The sequence below is a fragment of the Nomascus leucogenys genome, chromosome 7b (assembly GCF_006542625.1).
Source record: "Nomascus leucogenys isolate Asia chromosome 7b, Asia_NLE_v1, whole genome shotgun sequence".
NCBI classification, from domain to species: Eukaryota; Metazoa; Chordata; class Mammalia; order Primates; family Hylobatidae; genus Nomascus; species Nomascus leucogenys.
The window spans coordinates 44,543,731-44,567,203 of record NC_044387.1 but is presented as its reverse complement, the minus strand read 5'-3'; the positions used below and the strand labels follow the sequence as shown (position 1 = coordinate 44,567,203).

The 23,473-nt window shown below is 45.7% G+C and overlaps 1 protein-coding gene across 5 annotated transcripts in view; it reads right to left on the bottom strand.

The window, feature by feature from the left end:
• Positions 1 to 23,473, bottom strand: part of LOC100607558 (cat eye syndrome critical region protein 2) — a 194,109-nt gene that overhangs the window by 9,699 nt on the left and 160,937 nt on the right. For 3 of the 5 annotated variants that reach the window (XM_030815771.1, XM_030815772.1, XM_030815773.1), the window contains 8 exons: positions 21,398 to 21,551; positions 7,407 to 7,536; positions 6,062 to 6,099; positions 5,888 to 5,979; positions 5,499 to 5,625; positions 3,835 to 4,220; positions 2,689 to 2,817; positions 1,651 to 2,497 (listed from right to left, as the gene is read on the bottom strand). In XM_030815771.1, the coding sequence (XP_030671631.1) occupies positions 1,651 to 2,497; positions 2,689 to 2,817; positions 3,835 to 4,220; positions 5,499 to 5,625; positions 5,888 to 5,979; positions 6,062 to 6,099; positions 7,407 to 7,536; positions 21,398 to 21,551 (1,903 nt within the window). The remainder of the gene's footprint in view (positions 1 to 1,650; positions 2,498 to 2,688; positions 2,818 to 3,834; positions 4,221 to 5,498; positions 5,626 to 5,887; positions 5,980 to 6,061; positions 6,100 to 7,406; positions 7,537 to 21,397; positions 21,552 to 23,473) is intronic. The other 2 variants (XM_030815774.1, XM_030815775.1) reach the window with 1 other exon arrangement.

Sequence of the window (23,473 nt, the reverse complement as noted above, 5' to 3'; positions counted from 1 at the left end):
ACCATGCCTGGCTAATTTTTTTATTTTAAGTAGAATGGGGTTTCACGATGTTGGACAGGCTGGTCTTCAACTCCTGACCTCAGGTGATCTGCCTGCCTTGGCCTCCTAAAGTGCTGGAATTACAGGCATGAACCAGCACGCCTGGTTAATTTTTTAACTTTTTTTTTTTTTGAGACAGAATCTCGCTCTGTCGCTCAGGCCGGAGTGCAGTGGCACGATCTCGGCTCACTGCAACCTCTGCCTCCCAGGTTCGCACCATTTTCCTGCCTCAGCCTCCTGAGTAGCTGGGACTACAGGCGCCTGCCACCACACCTGGCTAATTTTTTCTATTTTTAGTAGAGATGGGGTTTCACTATGTTGGCCAGGATGGTCTCAATCTCCTGACCTTGTGATCTGCCTGCCTTGGCCTCCCAAAGTGCTGGGATTACACGCATCAGCCACCGTGCCTGGCCATTTTTTAATGTTTTAGTAGAGACAGTCTTACTCTCTTGCCCAGGCTGGTCTCAAACTCCTGGGCTCAAGTGATCCATTGGCCTTGGCCTCCCAAAATTCTGGGACCGTAGGCATGAGCCACCAAAACTATTGCCTGGCTGACAGTACTTTTTTAGAGAACTATGATGATGCAGTGGGTAAAGCATGGATGCTGGATCTGGTCTGCCTGGGCCCAAATCTCAGTTCTGCTACTTACTAGCTGGCTGAGAGCAAATAATCTAACATTTCCATGCCTTGGATTTTTCATCTGTAAAAACGAGGATAGTAACAGTAGCTATCTCGAAGGCTTGTTCTGAGAATAAATGAGTTAATGTATAAAAGTCTCAGGAAGACTCATGCCTGTAATCCTAGCACTTTGGGAGGCCAAGGCAGGTGGATCACCTGAGGTCAGACGTTCAAGACCAGCCTGGCCAACATGGTGAAACCTTGTCTGTACTAAAAATATAAAAATTACCCGGATGTGGTGGCATGCACCTGTAATCCCAGCTACTCAGGAGGCTGAGGCAGGAGAATTGCTTGAACCTGGGAGGCAGAAGTTGCAGTCAGCTGAGATCGTGCCACTCCACTCCAGCCTGGGCAAGAGTGAGACTGTCTCAAAAAAAAAAAAAAAGTCTCAGGAGGAGTGCCTGGCACAGCAAGCGCCCACCTGCACAGAGTCAGAATTATGACCAGAAATGGGATCGATAGACCAACAGAAGCACTGTGATTGGCCCAAATCTGAGAAGCTCAAGAAAGAGAGGCTGGGAAGGCCGGGCGCGGTGGGCCTGTAATCCCAGCACTTTGGGAGGCCGATGGGGGCAGATCACAAGGTCATGAGATTGAGACCATCCTGGCTAACACGGTGAAACCCCGTTGCTACTAAAAATACCAAAAAATTAGCCGGGTGTGGTGGCGGGCGCCTGTAGTCCCAGCCACTCGGGAGGCCGAGGCAGAGAATGGTGTGAACCCTGGAGGCGGAGCTTGCAGTGAGCCGAGATCGCACCACTGCACTCCAGCCTGGGCGACAGTGCGAGACTCCGTCTAAAAAAAAAAAAAAAAAATGGCAAAAAATAAAAAAAGAAAGGCTGGGAACCAGATTACATTTGGTTTGATATGCTATGTAAAAAGATTACTCATGAAACAAGAGCTTAAAGAGCCCAAAGTGACAGTGTGAATTACCTTGGTCATTCTCAGGCTCTTGTGTTTCACTGTTCTCCGGTGCCCTCCCAGGGTTGCCCAGGGCCGGCTTGGGGGCTGACACAGTGACTGACATTGGGTGAGCTACCTGCGGAAAAGGGCCAGGTAAACGGGGGGGTGCAGGCTGGTGGGGGTGGTAAGGCACACCTGGGGGGCAGACACGGGAGGAGAGCTGCTGCATCGCAATCATCTCTGGGCTGTCCATCATGGAGTCCCCTCCCTGCACCCCCCGCAGAGCCTGGGCAGGCGCTCCAAACAAAGAACTGGGTGCTGGCACTGGAGGTGGCTGTAACCGATGTCCAGCAGACTTGCAGGGTGGTCGCATGTACCCTGAGGAAGGAACTCCATGAGGTAGGAAGCCTGATTGTTCAGTCCACTGGTTGGGGGGTACAGGTGGTCTCATGACTCGGGAATCCATCACGTGACCGAGAGTGCGAGGCTGATGAGAGGGTCCTGGCCCCAGGTGGGGCTTCTCATCTGGGCCCAAGGGTCCTTGGTTCGTAGCACCATGGTTCCCATTCCAGACGGCAGAGTGTACTCGATTCAGGTACTTGTACGATCGATACATGTGGCTGGGAGGAATTTCTGAGCTTTCAGGAAAGTCTGGTGGCCGGGCTGGAGCCCCGCCATGCCGGGGAGGAATGAATCCTGGCTGGAACTGAGCTGGAGCATACACGCTTCCATCCTGACTTGGGCCACTTATCTGCCCAAGCTGCAAGGATCCAGGGTGTGGGCCGATGTTAGAAAGGTGTGTCAGCCCCCCGCACATTTGCTTCTCTTCGGATGTGCCTAGCCTGGGTCCTCGGAGGCTGTTAATTCCAATTGGAGGCTGGTAATGAGAAAAGGCAGCACAGTTAACCAGATACACAGAATAAGGCACACTTTGTGACATGCTTCTCTATGGGAACAGACTCTTTGGGGAAGGAGGCATTGAACGACATTTAACCTGGAAAGAGACTGTTTCTCTGAAACGTACCTGTGGGACCCCCTGCACCTGCACCTCCAGAGTGGGCTGCTTACCTGCATGGTGAAAGGCTGACGCTGCTGCACAGGCTCCCCGGGGTGTGGCTCCGGGACTCCAGAGGAGCCGTACAAGGTGGCAGGATCTGATCCTCGCAGAGGGCCAAATGTTCCTGGTACTGCTGGCCTCTGCAGCGCATTGAACAAAGCAAGAAGAGGAAAAAGGAAAGGCACAGACTTTAGGTTGACAACAAGGGTCTTCCTGAAGAGGAACGTTCTACTAAAACAAAACAGATGACTAAACCTCAGCTGGAGACAGGGAGACTGTGAACACGTGCTCACCCGCATCAGGGCTTGCCTATGAGCCCGAAGCAACTTCCCTCTCCAGCAGATACAAGATTAAATCAGTGTTTCTCAATCTCTTTTTTATTACTCCTCCTCCCAAGGATCCATTTTAGCCGTTTCTCCCCAGTTGCCTGTTACCATGAAATCTTATAATGTTGCAGATATACTGTACATTTATGTACTATATGTATACCTGTGCTTTATACAATAAAGATTACATTTTTTTTTTCTTTTTTTGAGATGGAGTCTCACTCTGTTGCCCAGGCTGGGGTGCAGTGACACGATCTCAGCTCCTGGGTTCAAGCAATTCTTTTGCCTCAGCCTTCTGAGTAGCTGAGTAGCGCCACCACGCCTGACTAATTTTTGTATTTTTAGTAGAGACAGGGTTTCACCATGTTAGCTGGGCTGGTCTCGAACTCCTGACCTCGTGATCCGCCCACCTCAGCCTCCCAAAGTGCTGGGATTGCCAAGAATGGGCCACTGCACCCGGCCAGATTATATATTTTTTAATCCCAATTTTTGCCCACATTGCGAATACCTAATTCAAATGATTGAGAAAAAGGAGGATTTAGAATAAAGGAAGGGCTGGACACAGTGGCTCATGCCTATAATCCCAGCACTTGGGGAGGCTGAGGCGGAAGGATTGCTTGAGGCCTGGAGTTTGAGACCAGCCTAGGCAACATAGCAACACTGTGTCTCTACTAAAAAGTAAACAAAATGAAATGAACGAAGGACTCACAGGGGAAAAGATTCCATACATACACAGAAGTATTTTGCAGGAAGTACTAACTGAATGGCCTTTACATTCCTATGAACTCACAAACGACGAGAAACTGCAACAGTCTCCACTCTATTCCTTACCATCTGGTTTAAAAAGGGTGCCTGGCTGGGTGTCCCACCACAATGCAGGGGATGAGAAAAGCCTCGGCCATTGGAAGGGCCCACCTCCCGCTGGGGCTGTGTGGAGCTGCTGCTCTGATCGTCCCCAGAAGAGGGCGCTCGGCGTGTGGGGGGCAACGACTTTCCTCCGTTCTCCATGGGCTGTTTCCTGCTGGGTCCTTCTGGGTCCCTGGAGCGGGTCCAAACGTGGCTCCCACCACTTCGTCCAGCCCGACTCCGTCTTTTCTCCCGCTTTTCATCCTCTCGAATCCAAAATTCTTCATCTGTGTCTCCATCTTCTCCAGGAAAATGTTTCATCATTGCCCGATGGAAACACCTCTCTAAATTATCAGACATCTTGGTATACTCTATAGGAAGACAGGAGGATTGACTTCTAGGTATAGTTTATAGAAATTGTTTATAGAAACTATAGTTTATAGAAACTATAGAAACTGACCTATAGGTCACAAAAGACAATTCTAATAAACAGAAGATGCAACCTGGGTAAACCATGAGTTTAATTCACCTTTAGGGCACATTATATTGTAGAGCTATGGATGCAAGATGAAGAAGACATGGTTTCTATCCGTAAGATGCCCAAGGTTGTATGGTTGGGACAGGGCCCCTAGGACTATTAAGTCAAACCAGGCTGAGTACAGTAACTTATGCCTGTGATCCCAGCACTTTGGGAGGCCAAGGCAGGAGGATCACTTGAGCCCGGAGTTCCAAGACCGGACTGGGCAAGAAAGTGAGACGCCCGTCCCTACCAAAAAGAAAACATTAGCCAGGTGTGGTGGCACCTGCCCATAGTCCCAGCTACTTGGGACTGAGGGAGGAGGATCCTTGAGCCCAAGAATTTGAGGTTGCAGTGAGCCATGTTTGCGCTACTGCACTCCTGCTTGGGTGAGAGTGAAATCCTGTCTCAAAGTAAGTAAATAAAGAAAAAAAAAAGCCAGTAAAAGCTTTAATTCTTTAAGGCTAAACTGCAGAAATACTAAATAAAAAATGGCTGAATGCTGTCTTTAAGCAGGGCATTTTTAGTTAATGCATAAATGACCCAAAGTAGAAAGAGCCATTTCTTTTTTTTATATAGATATATATTTTTATTATACTTTAAGTTCTAGGGTACATGTGCACAACATGCAGGTTTGTTACATATGTATACATGTGCCATGTTGGTGTGCTGCACCCATTAACTCGTCATTTACATTAGGTATATCTCCTAATGCTATCCCTCCCCCTTCCCCCCACCTCACAACAGGCCCCGGTGTGTGATGTTCAGAAAGAGCCATTTCTACTTTGATATTAGAGATCTACTACGCCAGCTTCTCCAGATGGTTGAAGAGTTAGCTCTATCTAGGGTCAGTCCCCTCGGTGGTTAAAGAGGCACACACAGTATTATCCAGACCAGACTGGTCTCCAGGATGAGCCAGTTAGCTGCCAGCTGCACTCTCTTGTCCTGTGGGGCAGGAGAGAATCCCTGGCAGATACTGTGTAAGTGGCTGGAATGGTCAATCCCATGACTTTTCATACACATTCTGTTCACTGTCCTACAGAAAAGGCACTAGGATGTGTATTTGTAAAAGAGAAGGCATTTTATTCTTGATTACAGATATGTATCTAGCACAAACTCCTTCCCTGCTTACCACTACTTTCCCCATTATACTTTCGACAATTCCTGAACATGGTCTTCATGTCATTTACAAATTCCTCCTTGGTACAGTATAAACCTCCATTCAGTTTCTTCTCCATGCTGGAAATATCCATGGGGGCCTAAATGAGACACATAACTCTTTATAGTTAAAATATGCTGAGAGCAAACATTCCATAGAGAGAGAGATAGAGAGATAATGAGAATTCAGCAATGCTGATCTGTAACGAAAAACAGATAAAACGAGAAACATCACGTGAACTTTTGACAGTTGAAAAGAAAAACATATCAAAAAAATATATATATATTTAACAAGAAACAAACGACAAAACCCAAGAAAGATATACACACTATAGTAGGCATTACTGCAAAGACAACTTCTACCTTAATAATCTGATAATAGTTAGGGGCGTAAGATTCATCCACAGGTTCCAAGAAGGGCCAGGAATCCTTGTGAGCCTTTACCACGTCTAGAACTGAAAGCCAGAGAAGAGATCTTAACACACTCACAGAGGAAAACTTCCATCACAAACAGAACAGTGGAGAATGGGAACTAACCTTTATACATAGCAGTGAAATCATCGTCCAACTCAAAGCTGTAAATCACAAAATAAGAAATTAATAGTAACTCTGACCACCTTCTCTCTTGCGCTCTCTCAGGTCTATTGCAGACACAGCTGACTGAAGGAAGATTTGGAATAGTCCTAATAGTTTAGATGAGCCTGTGACACTGGTAACACTCCCTGGAAATACAATGAGGGACAGTGGATCTTAGCAAAACCGGAAATGTCACTTTCCTCATCTATAAAATGTGGGGTTGGCCTGGATGATCCAGAACTTTATGGTTCTAGAATGTTAGTTATTGAATTGCACATTCTTTGTTTACTTATTTTGAGACAGGATCTTGCTCTGTTGCCTAGGCTGGAGTGAAGTGGTGTGATCACAGCCCACTGCAGCCTCCATTTCCTGGGCTCCAGCGATCCTGTCACCTTAGCCTCCTGAATAGCTGGGACTACGGGTGTGTGCTACCATGCCTGGTGAATTTTTGTATTTTTGGTAGAGGTGAGGTTTCACCACGTTGCCCAGGCTTCATAGCACAATCTTTTTTTTTTTTTTTTTTGGATGGAGTCTCACTCTGTCACCTGGGCTGGAGTGCAGTGGCATGATCTTGGCTCACTGCAACCTCCACCTCCTGAGTTCAAGCGATTCTCCTGCCTCAGCCTCTCGAGTAGCTGGGACTACAGGCATGTGCCACCTCACCCGGCTAATTTTTTAAAACATTTTTATTAGAGATGGAGATTCACCAAATTGGCCGGGCTGGTCTTGAACTCCTGACCTCAGGTGATCTGCCCACCTCAGCCTCCCAAAGTGCTGGGATTACAGGCGTGAGCCCAGCCTATAGCACATTCTTAACTTTACTTATGAATATTTTTGTGATCTAAAGAATAATCCAAAAAAGCATATGATAAATGAGCTCATGAACACTGAATGTGTATCTGCCTCTTGAATTTTCAGTAAGGCGCAAAGAGACACAGTACCTAGTACCATCACGGGAAGTAATTACTTCAAAAAGAATAAACTACTGTTCACATTTCCAAGGAGCTAATTTACATAATAATCAGATTCTGATTTCATTAAATTGAGGGGATGAGGAAAGAAGAGCTTAGTGTTAAGTATCACACAGTGTGGCAGCAAGAGTGTCAGAGGCCAGGGTAGCCAGGCATGTCTGTGTGTGCCTGAGGAAGGGCACCAGGGTTAGCTGTGAGTGCAGGACCCACCCTGTGCACTCGCAAATGGTGACCACTGTTACCCAACAGGGCTGTTCTAAGGATGGCATGGGGCAAGTGTCTGAATGCTTCATAAATGCTACCAGTTGCTACTGTTGTTGTTACTAAATACTCACAGGTCTTTAGTCTTTTTTTCCTCTCTCATGGGGGAATTGGGGTCCAGATGGGAAAGTTCTGGAGGGAGCTCCTTTCCTTGAGCCAGCAGCCATGCCCTTTCTTCCCTGAGCTTTCTCCTCTTCGCTCGATCTACAATGAACACAAAGGCTGAGTGAGCTAAGCACACTCCAGACACTGACGTGGCGTGTTCCTTCATCATTGTGAGAGAAGGAAGAACCAGGCCACCAAAGCAGGATTAGGAAGCAACTTCTGCTCCCTGTGCCACCCTCTTTTTGGTAATTAGGATGTTTCTACAGATGGAATGCTTTAAGACAAGGGTAAACTAACTAATTGAACCTGTTTCCTCACTCACACTGAGCTCAAGGTGGGAGACGAAGGTGGCAGGGCAGGCACAGGGTGGGCAGGAGGGGAGGGAGCAAGGCAGAAGAAAACAGAAGAATGGCAGTCGAAGAAAAAGGAAAAAGTACAAGGTTGAATGAGGACTATCTTCTTGGATTACTTGAGGCCATTCTGATCTTTTACTTAAAAAAAGCAACATCCGCAAATCCTCTTTTAGGACCAGACTCTCAGTCCACACACACACAGGATTTTAAATGCACGCCCCAGCTCTTCGTGTTCTGCGTTTATGAAGGCATTCATGCAAGCAATGGTCTGCTCCCCACCCCACCCCCAGATCAGGCAGCAGGCCCTGCCACCAGTGGGAGTTTGGCTGGGAAGAGGGGAAAGATGCCAGCTGGGATTGGCAAGGAGCTGGAAGGCAGGGATGATTTTCTTCCTGGCTCCCAGCCACAGCCATGAGAAGCACACTTGGCATTCCACTCCCAGCCTGGTGGGGCACTTACCACTCGCAGGGAACAAGGAGGTAGGGGCCAAAGAAAAGAGGCAAGGAGAAAAATGAGACTGCCAGACAGCAAGGCACAAAGATGGAAGGGAGGAGAAGCCAGCAAGAGCCTCTATTTTGTTTTATTTTTTCTTTTTATTTTTGAGATGGAGTTTTGCTCTTGTTGCCCAGGCTGGAGTGCAGTGGCGCCACCTTGGCTCACCACAACCTCTGCACCCTGAGTTCAAGCGATTCCCCTGCCTCAGCCTCCCAAGTAGCTGGGATTACAGGCATGCGCCACCACGCCTGGCTAATTTTGTATTTTTAGTAGGGATGGCATTTCTCCATGTTGGTCAGGCTGGTCTCGAACTCCTGACCTCAGGTGAACCACCCGCCTCAGCCTCCCAAAGTGCTGGGATTATAGGAGTGAGCCATGGCGCCCGGCCTGAGCCTCTATTTTCTTCCCCAGTTCTAGCTTCTGTTCCACAAGGGATAGGATCCTTGCCTGACTACTGCTGTGAGCAAGACACGATCTCTGTTGGGTTACATTTGACTTGAGTTTTTGTTCCTAAATTATTTTCATTTGTGATGCTAATCTATATCTCCTTTACTCAATGAAAAGAAGTTTGCTATCACCAATTTTTAAGAATAATTTTAAATTTTTAAAAATTATTTTTCTTTCTTTTCGACCTCTAAGAAAGTTCTCTAAACCAACTTTTTTTTTCTGAAAAAAAAAAAAAAGAACAATTTCAACCATAAAGAAAACTGTAAATTAACAAATACCCATGTATCACCCAACCTGTCAAACTTTAAACATTTTGTCTTATTAATGTTAACACAGTATTTCATGGTATGATTATTCCACAGCTTAACAATCCGTTATTCTCCTTGATTCCAGTTTTAGAGGTTTGTAAACAACAGTATCAACAAAGTTATTTTAAAACATGTTTTCTCAAGCATGTGTGTAAGGATTCTCTAAGATGTGAACCCAGCAGCAGAACGACCAGAGAGGAGTAAAAAGTATATACGTAAACTTCATCAGGCACTGTCAAACGGGTGTCCATCATTTCCAATGAGGTTACAGAATTTTTTTTTTTTTTGAGATGGAGTCTCACTCTGTTGCCCAGGCTAAAGTGCAGTGGTGTGATCTCGGCTTACTGCAACCTCCGCCTCCCAGGTTCAAGCGATTCTCCTGCCTCAGCTTCCTGAGTAGTTGGGACTACAGTCGTCTGTCACCATGCCTGGCTAATTTTTTTTTTGTTTTTTTTTTTTGAGACAGAGTCTCGCTCTGTCACCTAGGCTGGAGTGCAGTGGCGCAATCTCGCCTGACGGCAAGCTCCGCCTCCCGGATTCACGTCATTCTCCTGCCTCAGCCTCCCGAGTAGCTCGGACTACAGGCACCCGCCACCACGTCCGACTAACTTTTTGTATTTTAGTAGAGACAGGGTTTCACCATGTTAGCCAGGATGGTCTCGATCTCCTGACCTTGTGATCCACCTGCCTCGACATCCCAAAGTGCTGGGATTACAGGCATGAGCCACCATGCCTGGCCTTTTTTTTTTTTTTTTTTTTTTTGAGATAGTTTCACTCTTGTTGCCCAGGCTGGAGTGCAATGGCACGATCTCAGCTCCCAGCACTTTGGGAGGCCGAGGCAGGTGGATCATGAGGTCAGGAGATCGAGACCAACTTGGCTAACACAGTGAAACCCTGTCTCTACTAAAAATACAAAAAAAAAAAAAAAAGAAAAAAGAAAAAAAAAATTAGCCGGGCATGGTGTCAGGTGCCTGTAGTCCCAGCTACTCGAGAGGCTGAGGCAAGAGAATGGTGTGAACCCGGGAGGCGGGGCTTGCGGTGAGCTGAGATTGTGCCACTGCACTCCAGCCTGGGTGACAGAGTGAGATTCCCGTCTCAAAAATAAATAAATAAATAAATAAATAAATAAATAAAGCAATCAAATATGTCAGTTCTGTCTCTTTCTCTCTCCTTATGGTTTTTGCTTTTTGTACTTAAAAATTCTTTTGTATTCCATCTACAATTTCTTTAGAAAGGTTCTGTCCTTTAGTGTATGTGGAACTTATATAAGGAGCAGGGATGTAAATTTTTTCCCTATAAATGAACAAGTGTCCTGGTACCACTGTTCTCTCCCAAGAGACAGGGGTCTCGCTCTATTGGGATCATAGCTCACTACAACCTCGAACTCCTGTGCATAATGGATCCTCCCACATCAGACTTCTGAGTGGTTGGGACTATAGGCACACACCACCACGCCTGGCGCTGTTTCTGAAAAACCCATGTTCTCTCTCAAGGTCTGTTTCTGGTCTCATTGTCTGTCTCTATGCCAATACCATTCTCTCTCAATCACTGCAGATTTGGTCTCATTATGTGGCATAGTGATTGCCCCTATCGTATTGTTTTTGCAAGTTATCATAGCTATACAACGCCCTTTGCTCGGCCGGGTGCAGTGGCTCACATCTGTAATCCTAGCACTTTGGGAGGCCAAGGCAGGTGGATCACCAGAGGTCGGAAGTTTGAGACCAGCCTGACCAACGTGGAGAAACCCCGTCTCTACTAAAAATACAAAATTAGCCAGGCGTGGTGGTGCATGCCTGTAATCCCAGCTACTTGGGAGGCTAAGGCAGGAGAACTGCTTGAACCCCAGAGGCAGAGGTTGCGGTGAGCCGAGATCGTGCCATTGCACTCCAGCCTGGGCAACAAGGGCGAAACTCCGTCTCAAAAACAAACAAATAAACAAAAAAAAGGCCTTTTGTTCTTTTATATGAATTTTAGGAAGAGTGTGTCGAGATCCACAGATTCTGTTTTTTTAGGAGACAGAGCCTCACTCTTATCACCCAGGCTGGAGTGCAGTGGTGTGATTTCAGCGCACTGCAGCCTCTGCCTCTCAGGTTCAAGCAATTCTCGTGCCTCGGCCTCCCGGGTAGCTGGGATTACAGGTATATGCCACCATGCCTGGGTAATTATTGTATTTTTAGTAGAGACGGGTTTCACCATGTTAGCTAGGTTGATCTCGAACTTCTTAGCTCAAGTGATCCGTCCACCTCGGCCTCCCACAGTGCTGGGATTACAGGTGTGAGCCACGGCGCCTGCCTGGGTCATGCTATCTTTTAATAAAATTGTTCATGTTGACATTTATAGAATAATAATGAACAGCTGGGCGCAGTGGATCACCTGAGGTCAGGAGTTCAAGAACAGCCTGACTAACATGGTGAGACCCCATCTCTACTAAAAATACAAAAAAATTGCCAGGCGTGGTGGCACATGCCTGTAATCCCAACTACTTTGGAGGCTGAGGCAGGAGAATTACTTGAACCCGGGAGGCGGAAGCTGTAATGAGCCGAGATCACACCGCTGCACTCCAGCCTGAGCAATAGAGTGAGACTCCATCTCAAAAAAAAAAAAAAAAAAAAAAAAAAAAGAATAATAATGAATATACCTACTTGGTGAATTTCTTAGCTATAATAGTTTCCTGGGTGATTTTCTTGGAGTTTCAAGTAATACACCACTCCAAATATGTATACATACCTATGTATTTTTCTTTGTAGACACTAAATCCTTACAATACAATATTAAATGGAAACGATAGAGGAAATCCTTGTGTTTATCCTGACTTTAAAGGGAACACTTCTAATGTTTCCCCATTAAGTAGGTCTGCCTAGATTATTAAGATACTGGCTGAGGAAGTTTCATTCTATTATTCTAAGTTTGCAGAAAACCCAAGGAAGGCCTGAAACTACTAGAAGCTGGAAGGGCCAAAGACTCTCACCTATAGTCTTCAGAGAGTGAAACCCTGTCAATAGCTAGGTTTTGGATTTCTAACTTCCAGGACTATGAGAGAATAACTTTCTGTTATTTTATGCCACCTGGTTAATGGAGGTTGTTACAGCAGCCCTAAGGAACTAATTAAAAAATTCAAAATTCAACCCACTACCCACCCCTTCCTTTTTTTGAGACAGGGTCTCGCTCTGTTGCCCAGGCTGGAGTGCTGTGCACAACCACAGCTCACTGCAGCCTTGACCTCCTGGGCTCAAGTGATCCTCCTACCTCAGCCTCCCGAGTAGCTGGGACTACAGGCATGCACCACCAGGTCCGGCTAATTTTTAACATTTTCTGTAGAGATGGGGCCTCACTATGTTGCCCAGGCTGGTCTTGAACTCCAGGACTCAAGTGATTCTCCTGCCTTGGCTTCCCAAACTGCTGGGATTACAGGCACGAGCCACTGCACCTGGCCATCAATCCCATCGTCCTCTGAGGTGTGCTGTTGCTCCTATCTGCTGTCACTATTAAGAACATCCTCTCAGGGTAATCTACCTTTTCCCAATTGGTTGTTTTAGGGAACAGAATGATCCATAATTCAGTTCCATATGCCCACATGTAATTTATATCCAGTTGATATCTCTTCTTGTTTTCTGTATCTGAGGATCAGGGTTTTTCATCAAACCAAAAAACTACTCAATCATTGTTTCTGAATATTCTCTTGGCCTTACCATACTGATTCTTTCCTTCTAGAACTTATAGTGAACACATACAGGACCTTTCATGCTTTCTGCCACCTGCATCTGTTATGAAGCCTTTTCTGATAGTTGCAAATCCAATTTTCATGTTCTGCTTTGTGATACTGGGCTGGGATCCTGCACATACAACTCCCTTCTCTGCTGGCTTTATATTCTGTCAAAGGGAGCATCAGAGGGACCATGGGAGGCACGCTGAGAACAGCGATTTCCTTCCGTTTGCTTGCTGATGCCGTTCAACCCATCCTGGGATGGATGGTCCCGCATCTGCGAAGCCACACGTGGCGGCGGGAGTTTGCCTGCCTTCATAGTGCCAGCAGTGGGGCTGCAGCCCCCCACCTCTGACACTCCCATTTCCTCCATCTGTGTCACCACGGAGATCCCTTTAACCTTTTTTTTTGTTTTCTAACTCCCATTTTACCAAAGAGTCATGTGACGTTTTCCCTGCTGAAGTAGCTAGTGTAGTTTTGGTTTTCAAGGCTGGACCCCAACTGATTAACTACAAGTTACTTCTTTCGTCATGGCCGGCTTCATCTCATTCTAGTTACCCAGACATATCACCCAAATGAGCACACAATTCAGTAGCATTAAGTGTGTAAGTAATGTTGTGCCGCCATCACCAGTATCCATTTCTAGAACCTTTTCATCACTCCAGTCTGTAACGTTAAACACTGACTCCCCATTTCCCTCTCGCCTCAGCTTCTAGTACAAAACATTTGTCCAGGTGTGTCCTGCTGATATCACTTAGTTTAATACCTTCAAGGTTCATCCATGTTGTAGCATGTTTCGGAATTTCCTTCCCTCTTAAGGCTGAATAACACCCCACTCTAAGTGTATACTGCATTCAGGTTCTCCTTTTATCCACTGGTGGACACATGGCTGTTTCACTTTTTGCCTTCTGTTTTTTTTTTTTTTTTTTTTTTTGGAGGGGGATAGAGTCTCGCTCTGTCGCCCAGGCTGGAGTGCAGCGGCATGATCTCAGCCCACTGCAGCCTCTGCCTACAGATTCTAGCAATTCTCCTGCCTCAGCCTCCCAAGTAGTTGGAACTACAGGTGCACGCCACCATGCCCAGCTAATTTTTTTTTTGTATTTTTAGTAGAGACGGGGTTTCACCATATTGGCCAGGATGGTCTCGATCTCCTGACCTCGTGATCTGCCTGCCTCGGCCTCCCAAAGTGCTGGGATTACAGGCGTGAGCCACCGCGCCTGGCCTTATTAATTTTTTTTGTTTCTTAATCCACTTTCCTCCTTTCAAGTTTCTTTAAATAAATAAAAGCTCTGAGTCCTCTCCTTGAAAGTATGCAGTCATGTGCCAGGCGCGGCACCACTGCACTCCAGCCTGGGTGACAGAGCGACACTCCGTCTCAAAAAAAAAAAAAAAAAGTATGGATAATGTAACATTACAGGAGTTGTGAAAAAAAAAATTCAGGGAACTCCAAGGTGAGTGACCATCAGCACTGTTGAGATGCTAGAATATAAATACCAGCATACGACAGAGGAACTATTTACAGGTAGATCTTCACATCATTATGAAATTTCTGCTCAGTCATTCCCAACACAAATATTACTCATTATGTGAAAAGAACCTGCAGAATAAAATCCGCTTAGAATGTCATACAAAGCTTGTTTCTCTGAATAAACTGTTGTAATTTTTAAAAGTGTCTGATTAGTACATAATTGATTATTTCTCTTTTTTTGTAGTTGGAAGCTACTAAAAAGTCTGGAAAAGGTTATTGTTAAGTATCTTATGGCTTACAAAAATTCCTTCCATAAGAACTATCATGGGAGACAGAGCGAGACTTTGTCTCAAACAAGCAAACAAAACTATCATTTAGAGACTGTCCTGTTTTCATTTAATCCTTTTTTCTTTTTGAGACGGAATCTTGCTCTGTCGCCCAGGCTGGAGTGTGGTGGCGCGATCTCGGCTCACTGGAAGCTCTGCCTCCTGGGTTCACGCCATTCTCCCGCCTCAGCCTCCCGAGTAGCTGGGACTACAGGCACCTGCCACCACGGCCGGCTAATTTTTTGTATTTTTAGTAGAGACGGGGTTTCACCGTGTTAGCCACGATGGTCTTGATCTCCTGACCTCGTGATTCGCCCACTTCGGCCTTCCAAAGTGCTGGGATTACAGGCGTGAGCCACCGTGCCCAGCCCATTTAACCCTTCTAACAAGGTCTGCACAGCCCATCCCAATGCGACCCTGGGCTACCTGCTAGGACTCATTCATGCCCAGCCAGCCTTCCTGTGCTTCCTCCGCTCTGCTCTGCTGCAGCCGCGCCAGGACTTCCAGCCAGCCTTCCTGTGCTTGCTCCGCTCCAGCCCTGCCGGGACTTCCAGCCAGCCTTCTTGTGCTTGCTTTGCTCTGCTCCACTGCAGCCTCGCCCTAGACTTCCTGCTGCATATCCTTGCCTCCGTGCCTCTGCTCTTGTCTGCACTGCGCCTTCCGCTTCAAGCACTCACGGGTCAACCTCATTCACTTTATTTAAATGTCAAATCCTCACAGAGGACTTTCTTTTTTGTCTGAGACAGGGTCTTGCTGTATCACCCAGGCTGTGTTCAGTAGGGGAAATCAGTGCTCACTGCAGCCTCGACCTCCTGGGCTCAAGGGGTCCTCCTGCCACAGCCTCCCAAGTAGCTGGGACCACACGTGGAGCCACCACGCCCAGCCATGTCACTCTTTACCTGTAAACCTGGCCTAATTTTACTTCAGATCACTCACCACTATTATCCCACAATGTTTGTCTACTCTCCACCTTCTCACCACTGGAATGAAAACAGTACTTCTGGCTGGGTGTGTGCTCATGCTTGTATTCCCAGCACTTTGGGAGGCTGAGGCAGACAGATCACTTGAGGCCAGGAGTTCAAGACCAGCCTGGCCAACACGGCAAAACCCCATCTCTACTAAAAATACAAAAATTGGCAGGGTGTGGTAGTGTACACCTGTAATCACAGCTACTTGGGAGGCTGAGGCACGATAATCACTTGAACCTGAGAAGTAGAGGTTGCAGTGAGCCCAGATCATGCCACTGCACTCTAGCCTGGGCAAAAGAGTGAGACTCTGTCTCAAAAATAAAAAAAAAGAAAAGAAAAAAAAAGAGAAAGCCATACTTCTCTGCTGTGCTATCGAATACCAGATTGTATTCATTCATAATAACTATTTTTTTTGTACCCATTAAGCATCCTACCTCTCCCCAACCCTCCGCTATCGTTCCCAGCCTCTGGTAACCATCCTTTTACCCTCTATCTCCAAGGGTTCAGTTATTTTGATTTTTAGATCCCACAAGTAAGTGAGAATATCCAGTTTGTCTTTCTGTGCCTGTCTTACTTCATTTACAATAATAACCTCCAGTTCCACCCATGTTGTTGCAAACGGCTGCATCTTTCTGTTTTTGTGGCTGAATGGTACTCCCTTGTGTATCAGTACATTTTCTTTATCCATTCATTTGCTGACGGACACTCAGCTTGCTTCCAAATCTTGGCTATTGTGGACAGAGCTGCAAAAAATATGGAAGTGTAGTTATCTCTTCGATATACTGATTTCCTTTCTTTTGGGTGTATACCCAGCAGTGGGATTGATGGATTTTATGGTAGCTCTCTTTTTAGTTTTCTAAAGAACCTCTAAGCTGTTCTCCATAGTGGGGGACTAATTTATGTTCCTACCAACAGTGTATGAGGATTTTCTCTTCTCATTCTCACCAGTATTTGTTATTGCCTGTCTTCTGGATATAAACCATTTTAACTGTGTAAGATGATATCTCATAATAGTTTTGGATTTCCATTTCTCTGATGATCAACGATGCTGAGCATTTTTCATAAGCTTGTTTGCTTTTTTTTTTTTTGAGACAGAATCTTGCTGTATTGCCCAGGCTGGAGTGAAGTCTTGGCTTGATCTCTGCTCACTGCAACCTCTGCCTCCCAGGTTCAAGCGATTCTCCTGCCTCAGCCTCCTGAGTAGCTGGAATTACAGGTGTGTGCCACCATGCCTAGATAATTTTAGTATTTTTAGTAGAGGCAGGGTTTTGCCATGTTGGCCAGGTTGGTCTTGAACTCCTGACCCAAGTGATCTGCCCGCCTCGGCCTCCCAAAGTGCTGGGATTACAAGCATGAGCCACCATACCTGGCTTGTTTTTTTTATTTTTTTGAGACAGAGTCTTGCTCTATTGCCCAGGATGGAGTGCAGTGGCATGATCTCGAGTCACTGGAGCCTGGACCTCCCAGGCTCAAGCTGTGTGCCCATCTCAGCTTCCCCAGTAGCTGGGACTACAGGTATGAACAACCATGCTTGGTTAATTTTTGTATTTTTTGTAGAGATGGGGTTTCACTGTGTTGCTGAGGCTGGTCTTGAACTCCTGTGCTAAATCAATCTGCCAGCCTTGGCCTCCCAAAGTGCTGAGCTTACAAGCAGGACTCAACACACCTGGCCTCGTCTGCCATTTGTATGACTTCTTTTGAGAAATCTCTATTCAAATATTTTGCCCATTTTAATATCCGATTATTAGACTTTTTCCTAAGAGTTGTTTCAGCTCCTTCTATATTCTGGTTATTAATCCTTTGTCAATTGGGCAGTTTGCAAATCTTTTCTCCCATTCTGTGGGTTGTCTCTTCATTTTGCTGGTTGTTTCCTTTGCTGTGCAGAAGCTTTTTAACTTGATGTGATCCCATTTGTCCATTTTTGCTTTGGGTGCCTGTGCTTGAAATCAATGTCCTAGAGGATTTCTCCAACGTTTTTTCTCATCTCGTAGTTTCATAATTTGAGGTCTTAGATATAATTCTTTTTTTTTTTTGAGATGGAGTCTTACTCTGTCACACAGGTTGGAGTGCAGTGATGCAATCTCAGCTCACTGCAACCTCTGCTGCCCAGGTTCAAACGGTTTTCCTGCCTCAGCCTCGTGAGTAGCTGGGATTAACGGTGCCTGCCACCGCGCCCGGCTAATTTTTGTATTTTTAGTAGAGACAGGGTTTCAACACCTTTGCCAGGCTGGCCTTGAACTCTTGACCTTGTAATCCACCCGCCTTGGCCTCCCAAAGTGCTGGGATTACAGGCGTAAATCACCACGCCCAGCCTTAGATATAATTATTTAATCCGCTTTGATTTTATTTTTGTATGTGGGAAGAGATAGGGGTCTAGTTTCATTCTTCTGCTTATGGATATCCAGTTTCCCCAGCACCACTTGTAGAAGAGACTGTCTTTTCCCCCAGTGTATGTTCTTAGCACCTGTGTTGAAAATGAGTTCGCTGCAGGTGTGTGGACTTGTTTCTGGATTCTCTATTCTGTTCCATTTCTCTGTGTGTTGGTTTTTATGCCAGATCCTCATATTGTTTTGGTCACCACAGCTCTGAAGTGTAATTTGAAGTCAGGTAATTCCTCCAGGTTTGTTCTTTTTGCTTAGGATAGCTCTGCCTATTCTCGGTCTTTTGTGGGTCCATATAAATTAAAGGATTTTTTTTTCTATTTTTGTGAAGAATGTCATTGGTATTCTGGTAGAGGTTGCATTGAATCTGTGGATTACTTTGAGTAGTATGGACATTTTAACAATACTGATTCTTGTAATCCATGAATGTAGAAAGCTTTCCAGTTTTTGGGTGTTCTTTTCAATTTCTTTCATCCATGTTTTATAGTTTTCATTATAGAGCTCTTTCACTTCTTTGGTTAATTCCTAGGATTTAATTTTATTTGTGACTACTGTAGATGGGACTACAATATAGGCATTATTAATCTTACATTATAGAAACTGAGCTATAAAAATGAGTTTTGGACCTGCCTATATAAATTAAAATGACACGTGTACCCAATAAGGACCCTATTAAATAAAAAAACACAATTCCACTAAAAAATTTAAACAAAAGCCAGTTATTATGTCCTGAGGAATTTAAATGTGGCACTGGACATAGCCAATTATGGAAGATCTTACAAGTGAGATACACTACATAGTATGACACAGGATAAACCTGTAGATTATATGCACTAAGGGTTGTTTTTTTAATTGAGACAGAGTCTTGCTCTGTCGCCCAGGCTGGAGTGCAGTAGCACGATCTTGGCTCACTGCAACCTCCACCTCCGGGGTTCAAGCAATTCTCCCGCCTCATCCTCCTGAGTAGCTGGGATTACAGGCGTGAGCCACCACGTTTGGCCATGTTGGCCAGGCTGTCTCAAACTCCTGACCTCAAGTGATCCGAACACCTCGGCTTCCCAAAGTGCTGGGATTACAGGCGTGAGCCACTGTGCCCAGCCATCATTTCTTTCTCTCTTTTCTTTTCCCTCCCTCCCTTCCTTTTTTTTTCTTTTTTGAGATGGAGTTTCACTCTTGTTGCCCAGGCTGGAGTACAATGGCACGATCTCAGCTCACCGCAACCTCCATCTCCCGGGTTCAAGCGATTCTCCTGCCTCAGCCTCCTGAGTAGCTGGCATTACAGGCATGCGCCACCACGCCCAGCTAATTTTTTGTATTTTTAGTAGAGATGGGGTTTCTCCATGTTGGTCAGGCTGGTCTCGAAAACCTGACTCATGTGATCCGCCCCTCTTGGCCTCCCAAAGTGCTGGGATTACAGGCATGAGTCACTGTGCCTGACCCCTCATTTCTTTATTCATTCTAAAATCCTTAAGGTGGGCAGGCACAGTGGCTCACGCCTGTAATTCCAGCACTTTGGGAGGCCGTGGCGGCAGGATCATTTGAGGTCAGGAGTTTGAGACCAGCCTGCCCAACATGGTAAAACACCGTCTCTACTAAAAATACAACCATTAGCTGGGTGTGGTGGCACACCTATAGTCCTAGCTACTTGGGAGGCTGAGGCAGAGGTTGCAGTAAGTGAAGATTGTGCTACTGCGCTCCAGGTGGGCCACAGAGTGAGGCTCCGTATCAAAAAAAAAAAAAAAAAAAAAAAAAAAAAGGGCTGGGCACGGTGGCTCATGCCTGTAATCCCAGCAATTTGGGAGGCCAAGGCGGGCAGATTACGAGGTCAGGAGATCGAGACCATCTTGGCTAACACAGTGAAACCCTGTCTCAACTAAAAATACAAAAAATCAGCTGGGCGTGGTGGTGGGTGCCTGTAGTCCCAGCTACTCGGGAGGCTGAGGCAGGAGAATGGTGAGAACCCGGGAGGTGGAGCTTGCAGTGAGATGAGATCGTGCCACTGCACTCCAGCCTGGGTGACAAAGCAAGACTAAAGAAAAAAAAAAAAGATCTTGGTAGGAATGAGGTGCACATAATAGGATAAGTAACTTTCCATTACTTAATAGGTACATAAGGCCAGAATCCTTCAATGTTCTTAGCTGAAATTTACTGAAATTTTGCCCTGCAAAACACTGCATTCAAAAAGCCAAATCCATATGCTATGCTGTTTTATTGAAAAATTAAAAATATTCAATACACTTATTTAAAAGGTAAATCTTGGACTATCTTCAATTACACCAAGTGATCTGTTATCACATGATTTATCAGGTTGAACTTATAAATACAATTGTTATCTAAGAAAACACCTAAAGACAGTTATTATCCTTTGCTTGCAGAACTCTAAACAGAAAAAAAGTGGCCGGGCGCGGTGGCTCACTTCTGTAATCCCAGCACTTTGGGAGGCCGAGATGGGTGGATCACGAGGTCAGGAGATTGAGACCATCCTGGCTAACATGGTGAAACCCCGTCTCTACTAACAATACAAAAAATTAGCCGGGCGTGGTGGCGGGCGCCTGTAGTCCCAGCTACTCGCGAGGCTGAGGCAGGAGAATGGCATGAACCCGGGAGACGGAGCTTGCAGTGAGCCGAGATCGCGCCACTGTACTCCAGCCTGGGCGACAGAGCGAGATTCCATCTCAAAAATAAAAATAAAAATAAAAATAAACAGAAAAAAAGCCTCATTAGCCCAAGACCTAGAACTGGACCTGAGAAAACAGCTTTGTCCTAATAATATTAATGGTAATATTCTAGAGGTGAACAGGGCCACATCTAAAAATAAACAAAAAACTGAGACTTTTCTTAAACATACCTCATTTGTGTTCAAAATTATATCTGTGAAGTCAGTTGTCATCAATACCTTAAAATTTTTTTTTTCTATTTCATATGTGGAACCCAGAGATCAGAAAAATAAGCAAGATTCTGAAAGACACACTAAGAATGACCAATACTAGTGCTTTAGAAGGAATGTAAAGCCAGTGGGGGTGGATACAGGTCAATGAACATGTCGGAATACAATGCACAAGATATTTAAACAGAAATTGCCGGAAACGGCGGGGCTTGGTGGCTCAAGCCTGTAATCCCAGCACTTTGGGAGGCCGAGACGGGCGGATCACGAGGTCAGGAGATTAAGACCATCCTGGCTAACACGGTGAAACCCCATCTCTACTAAACAAAATACAAAAAATTAGCCGGGCGTGGTGGCGGGTGCCTGTAGTCCCAGCTACTCGGAGAGGCTGAGGCAAGAGAAAGGTGTGAACCCAGGAGGCGGAGCTTGCAGTGAGCCGAGATCGCACCACTGCATTCTAGCCTGGGGGACAGAGCGAGACTCCGTCTCAAAAAAAAAAAAAAAAAAAAAAAAAATTGCCGGAAACAACTTAGATGCATGGCAGGACTGAGCTTGAGTTGGCTCTGGCTACAGGACGGCTGGTCCACAGACATGCACCTCTCCAGACCACGCGGACACTACACATACCTTCCACTGCCTTGACCTTCTCCTCCAACTCGCGTTTCCTCTCTTCCTTTAGCATCTGCTCCTGCTCCTTCTTCTGCACTGCTAGAAGAATCTGACGCTCTTCTTCCTCTTCTTTGCGCTTTTGTTTTTCTATTCTGGTCAGCACAGGAGTCTCCTGTGAGGAGCCAATGAGCACATCCCGTCAGTACACAATCATGCAAGATAAACTCTTTGCTCTCAGTTCATTGAATTCAATATTTTCAACAAATGATATTAGCTAGGGACTTTATATCATGAAAAGCTGATTTTGTTATCTGGAAAATACACGTTGGGATATATATAAACGTTAAAACATAAGGGAGATTCAAAACAGGGTAAAAGTTTTGTGTCCAACGATTTATATAATTTGTGGTATTTAGGAGACAATCCTATGGATAATTTACTGGAGAGAAGAGAAACTGCGGCAGTTCAGAGATGTGTTTCTTTAGAGTTAATATCTGATAAAGGGAAGCTTTTATTTCTTTTTTTTTGAGACAAGAGTCTCACTCTGTCGCCCAGGCTGGAGGGCAGTGGCGTGATCTTGGCTCACTGCAAGATCTGCCTCCCGGGTTCACGCCATTCTCCTGCCTCAGACTCCCAAGTAGCTGGAACTACAGGAGTCTGCCACCACGCCCGGCTAATTTTTTGTATTTTCACTTGAGATGGGGTTTCCCCATGTTAGCCAGGATGGTCTTGATCTCCTGACCTTGTGATCCGCCTGCCTCAGCCTCCCAAAGTGGAGGGATTACAGGTGTAAGCCACCGTGCCCAGCCGATAAAGGTAAGTTTTAAAAAGTATACTAGGATGGAAGACAGTCACTCAACAGAACACAGTTCCTTTTTTTTTTTTTTTTTTTTTGAGACGGAGTCTTGCTCTGTCGCCCAGGCTGGAGTGCACTGGCGCAATCTCGGCTCACTGCAAGCTCCCCCTCCCGGGTTCACGATATTCTCCGGCCTCAGCCTCTGCGAGACTACAGGCGCCCGCTACCACGCCCGGCTAATTTTTTGTATTGTTAGTAGAGACGGGGTTTCACCATGTTAGCCAGGATGGTCTCGATCTCCTGACCTCGTGATCCGCCCGCCTCGGCCTCCCAAAGTGCTGGGATTACAAGCGTGAGCCACCACGCCCGGCCTTTTTTTTTTTTTTTTGAGATGGAATCTCACTCTGTGAGACTGGAGTGCAATGGTATGATCTTGGCTCACGACAACCTCTGCCTCCCAGTTCAAGTGATTCTCTCGCCTCAGCCTCCCGAGTAACTGGAGTTACAGGTACCTGCCACCACGCCCAGCTAATTTTTGTATTTTTAATAGAGATGGGGTTTCGCCATGTTGGCCAGGCTGGTCTCGAACTTCTGACCTCAGCCTCCCAAAGTGCTGAGATTACAGGTGTGAGCCACTGCGCCTGGCCCAGAACACAGTTTCTTAATTTCAACAATGTGCATGTATTAAAAGTCTTAACTTTTATGCTTTACAAATAAACCAATGAATAAAATTGGAGTTCTGATGGAAAGGGCCACTGTTTTGGCTTAAGATGCAGAAAAGGGATGAAGGAGACCCTATGGAAATTCATAAACTGCCCGAAGATTGCCTAGTCTTTCCACGAGTGTTTCAATTCAAATATTAACAGAGATTTCAAGTGGTTGCTCGTGACGTGATTACCTAAGAAATCTAAAAAAAAGGTAAGGCAAACAAAGGAAAACGGGACTATTATTATCTAATTTATGAAAGTTTTACAATGCTGATTTCCAGCCCCCACCCCCCCGCACCCCCCTTCAGTGAACTAGTTCTGAGACACTCCGTAGCCCAGAACAGAAGTCGTTTGTTTTCAATTTCCTTTTTTTTTTTTGAGACAGAGTCTTGCTCTGTCGCCCAGGCAGGAGTGCAGTGGCACGATCTTGGCTTACTGCAACCTCTGCCTCCTGGGTTCAAGCAATTCTCCTGCCTCAGCCTCCCAAGTAGTTGGGATTACAGGCACACGTCACCATGCCTGGCTAGTTTTTGTATTTTTATTCTTTTTAAATATTTTTTTTTTTTTTTTTTTTTTTGAGACAGAGTCTCG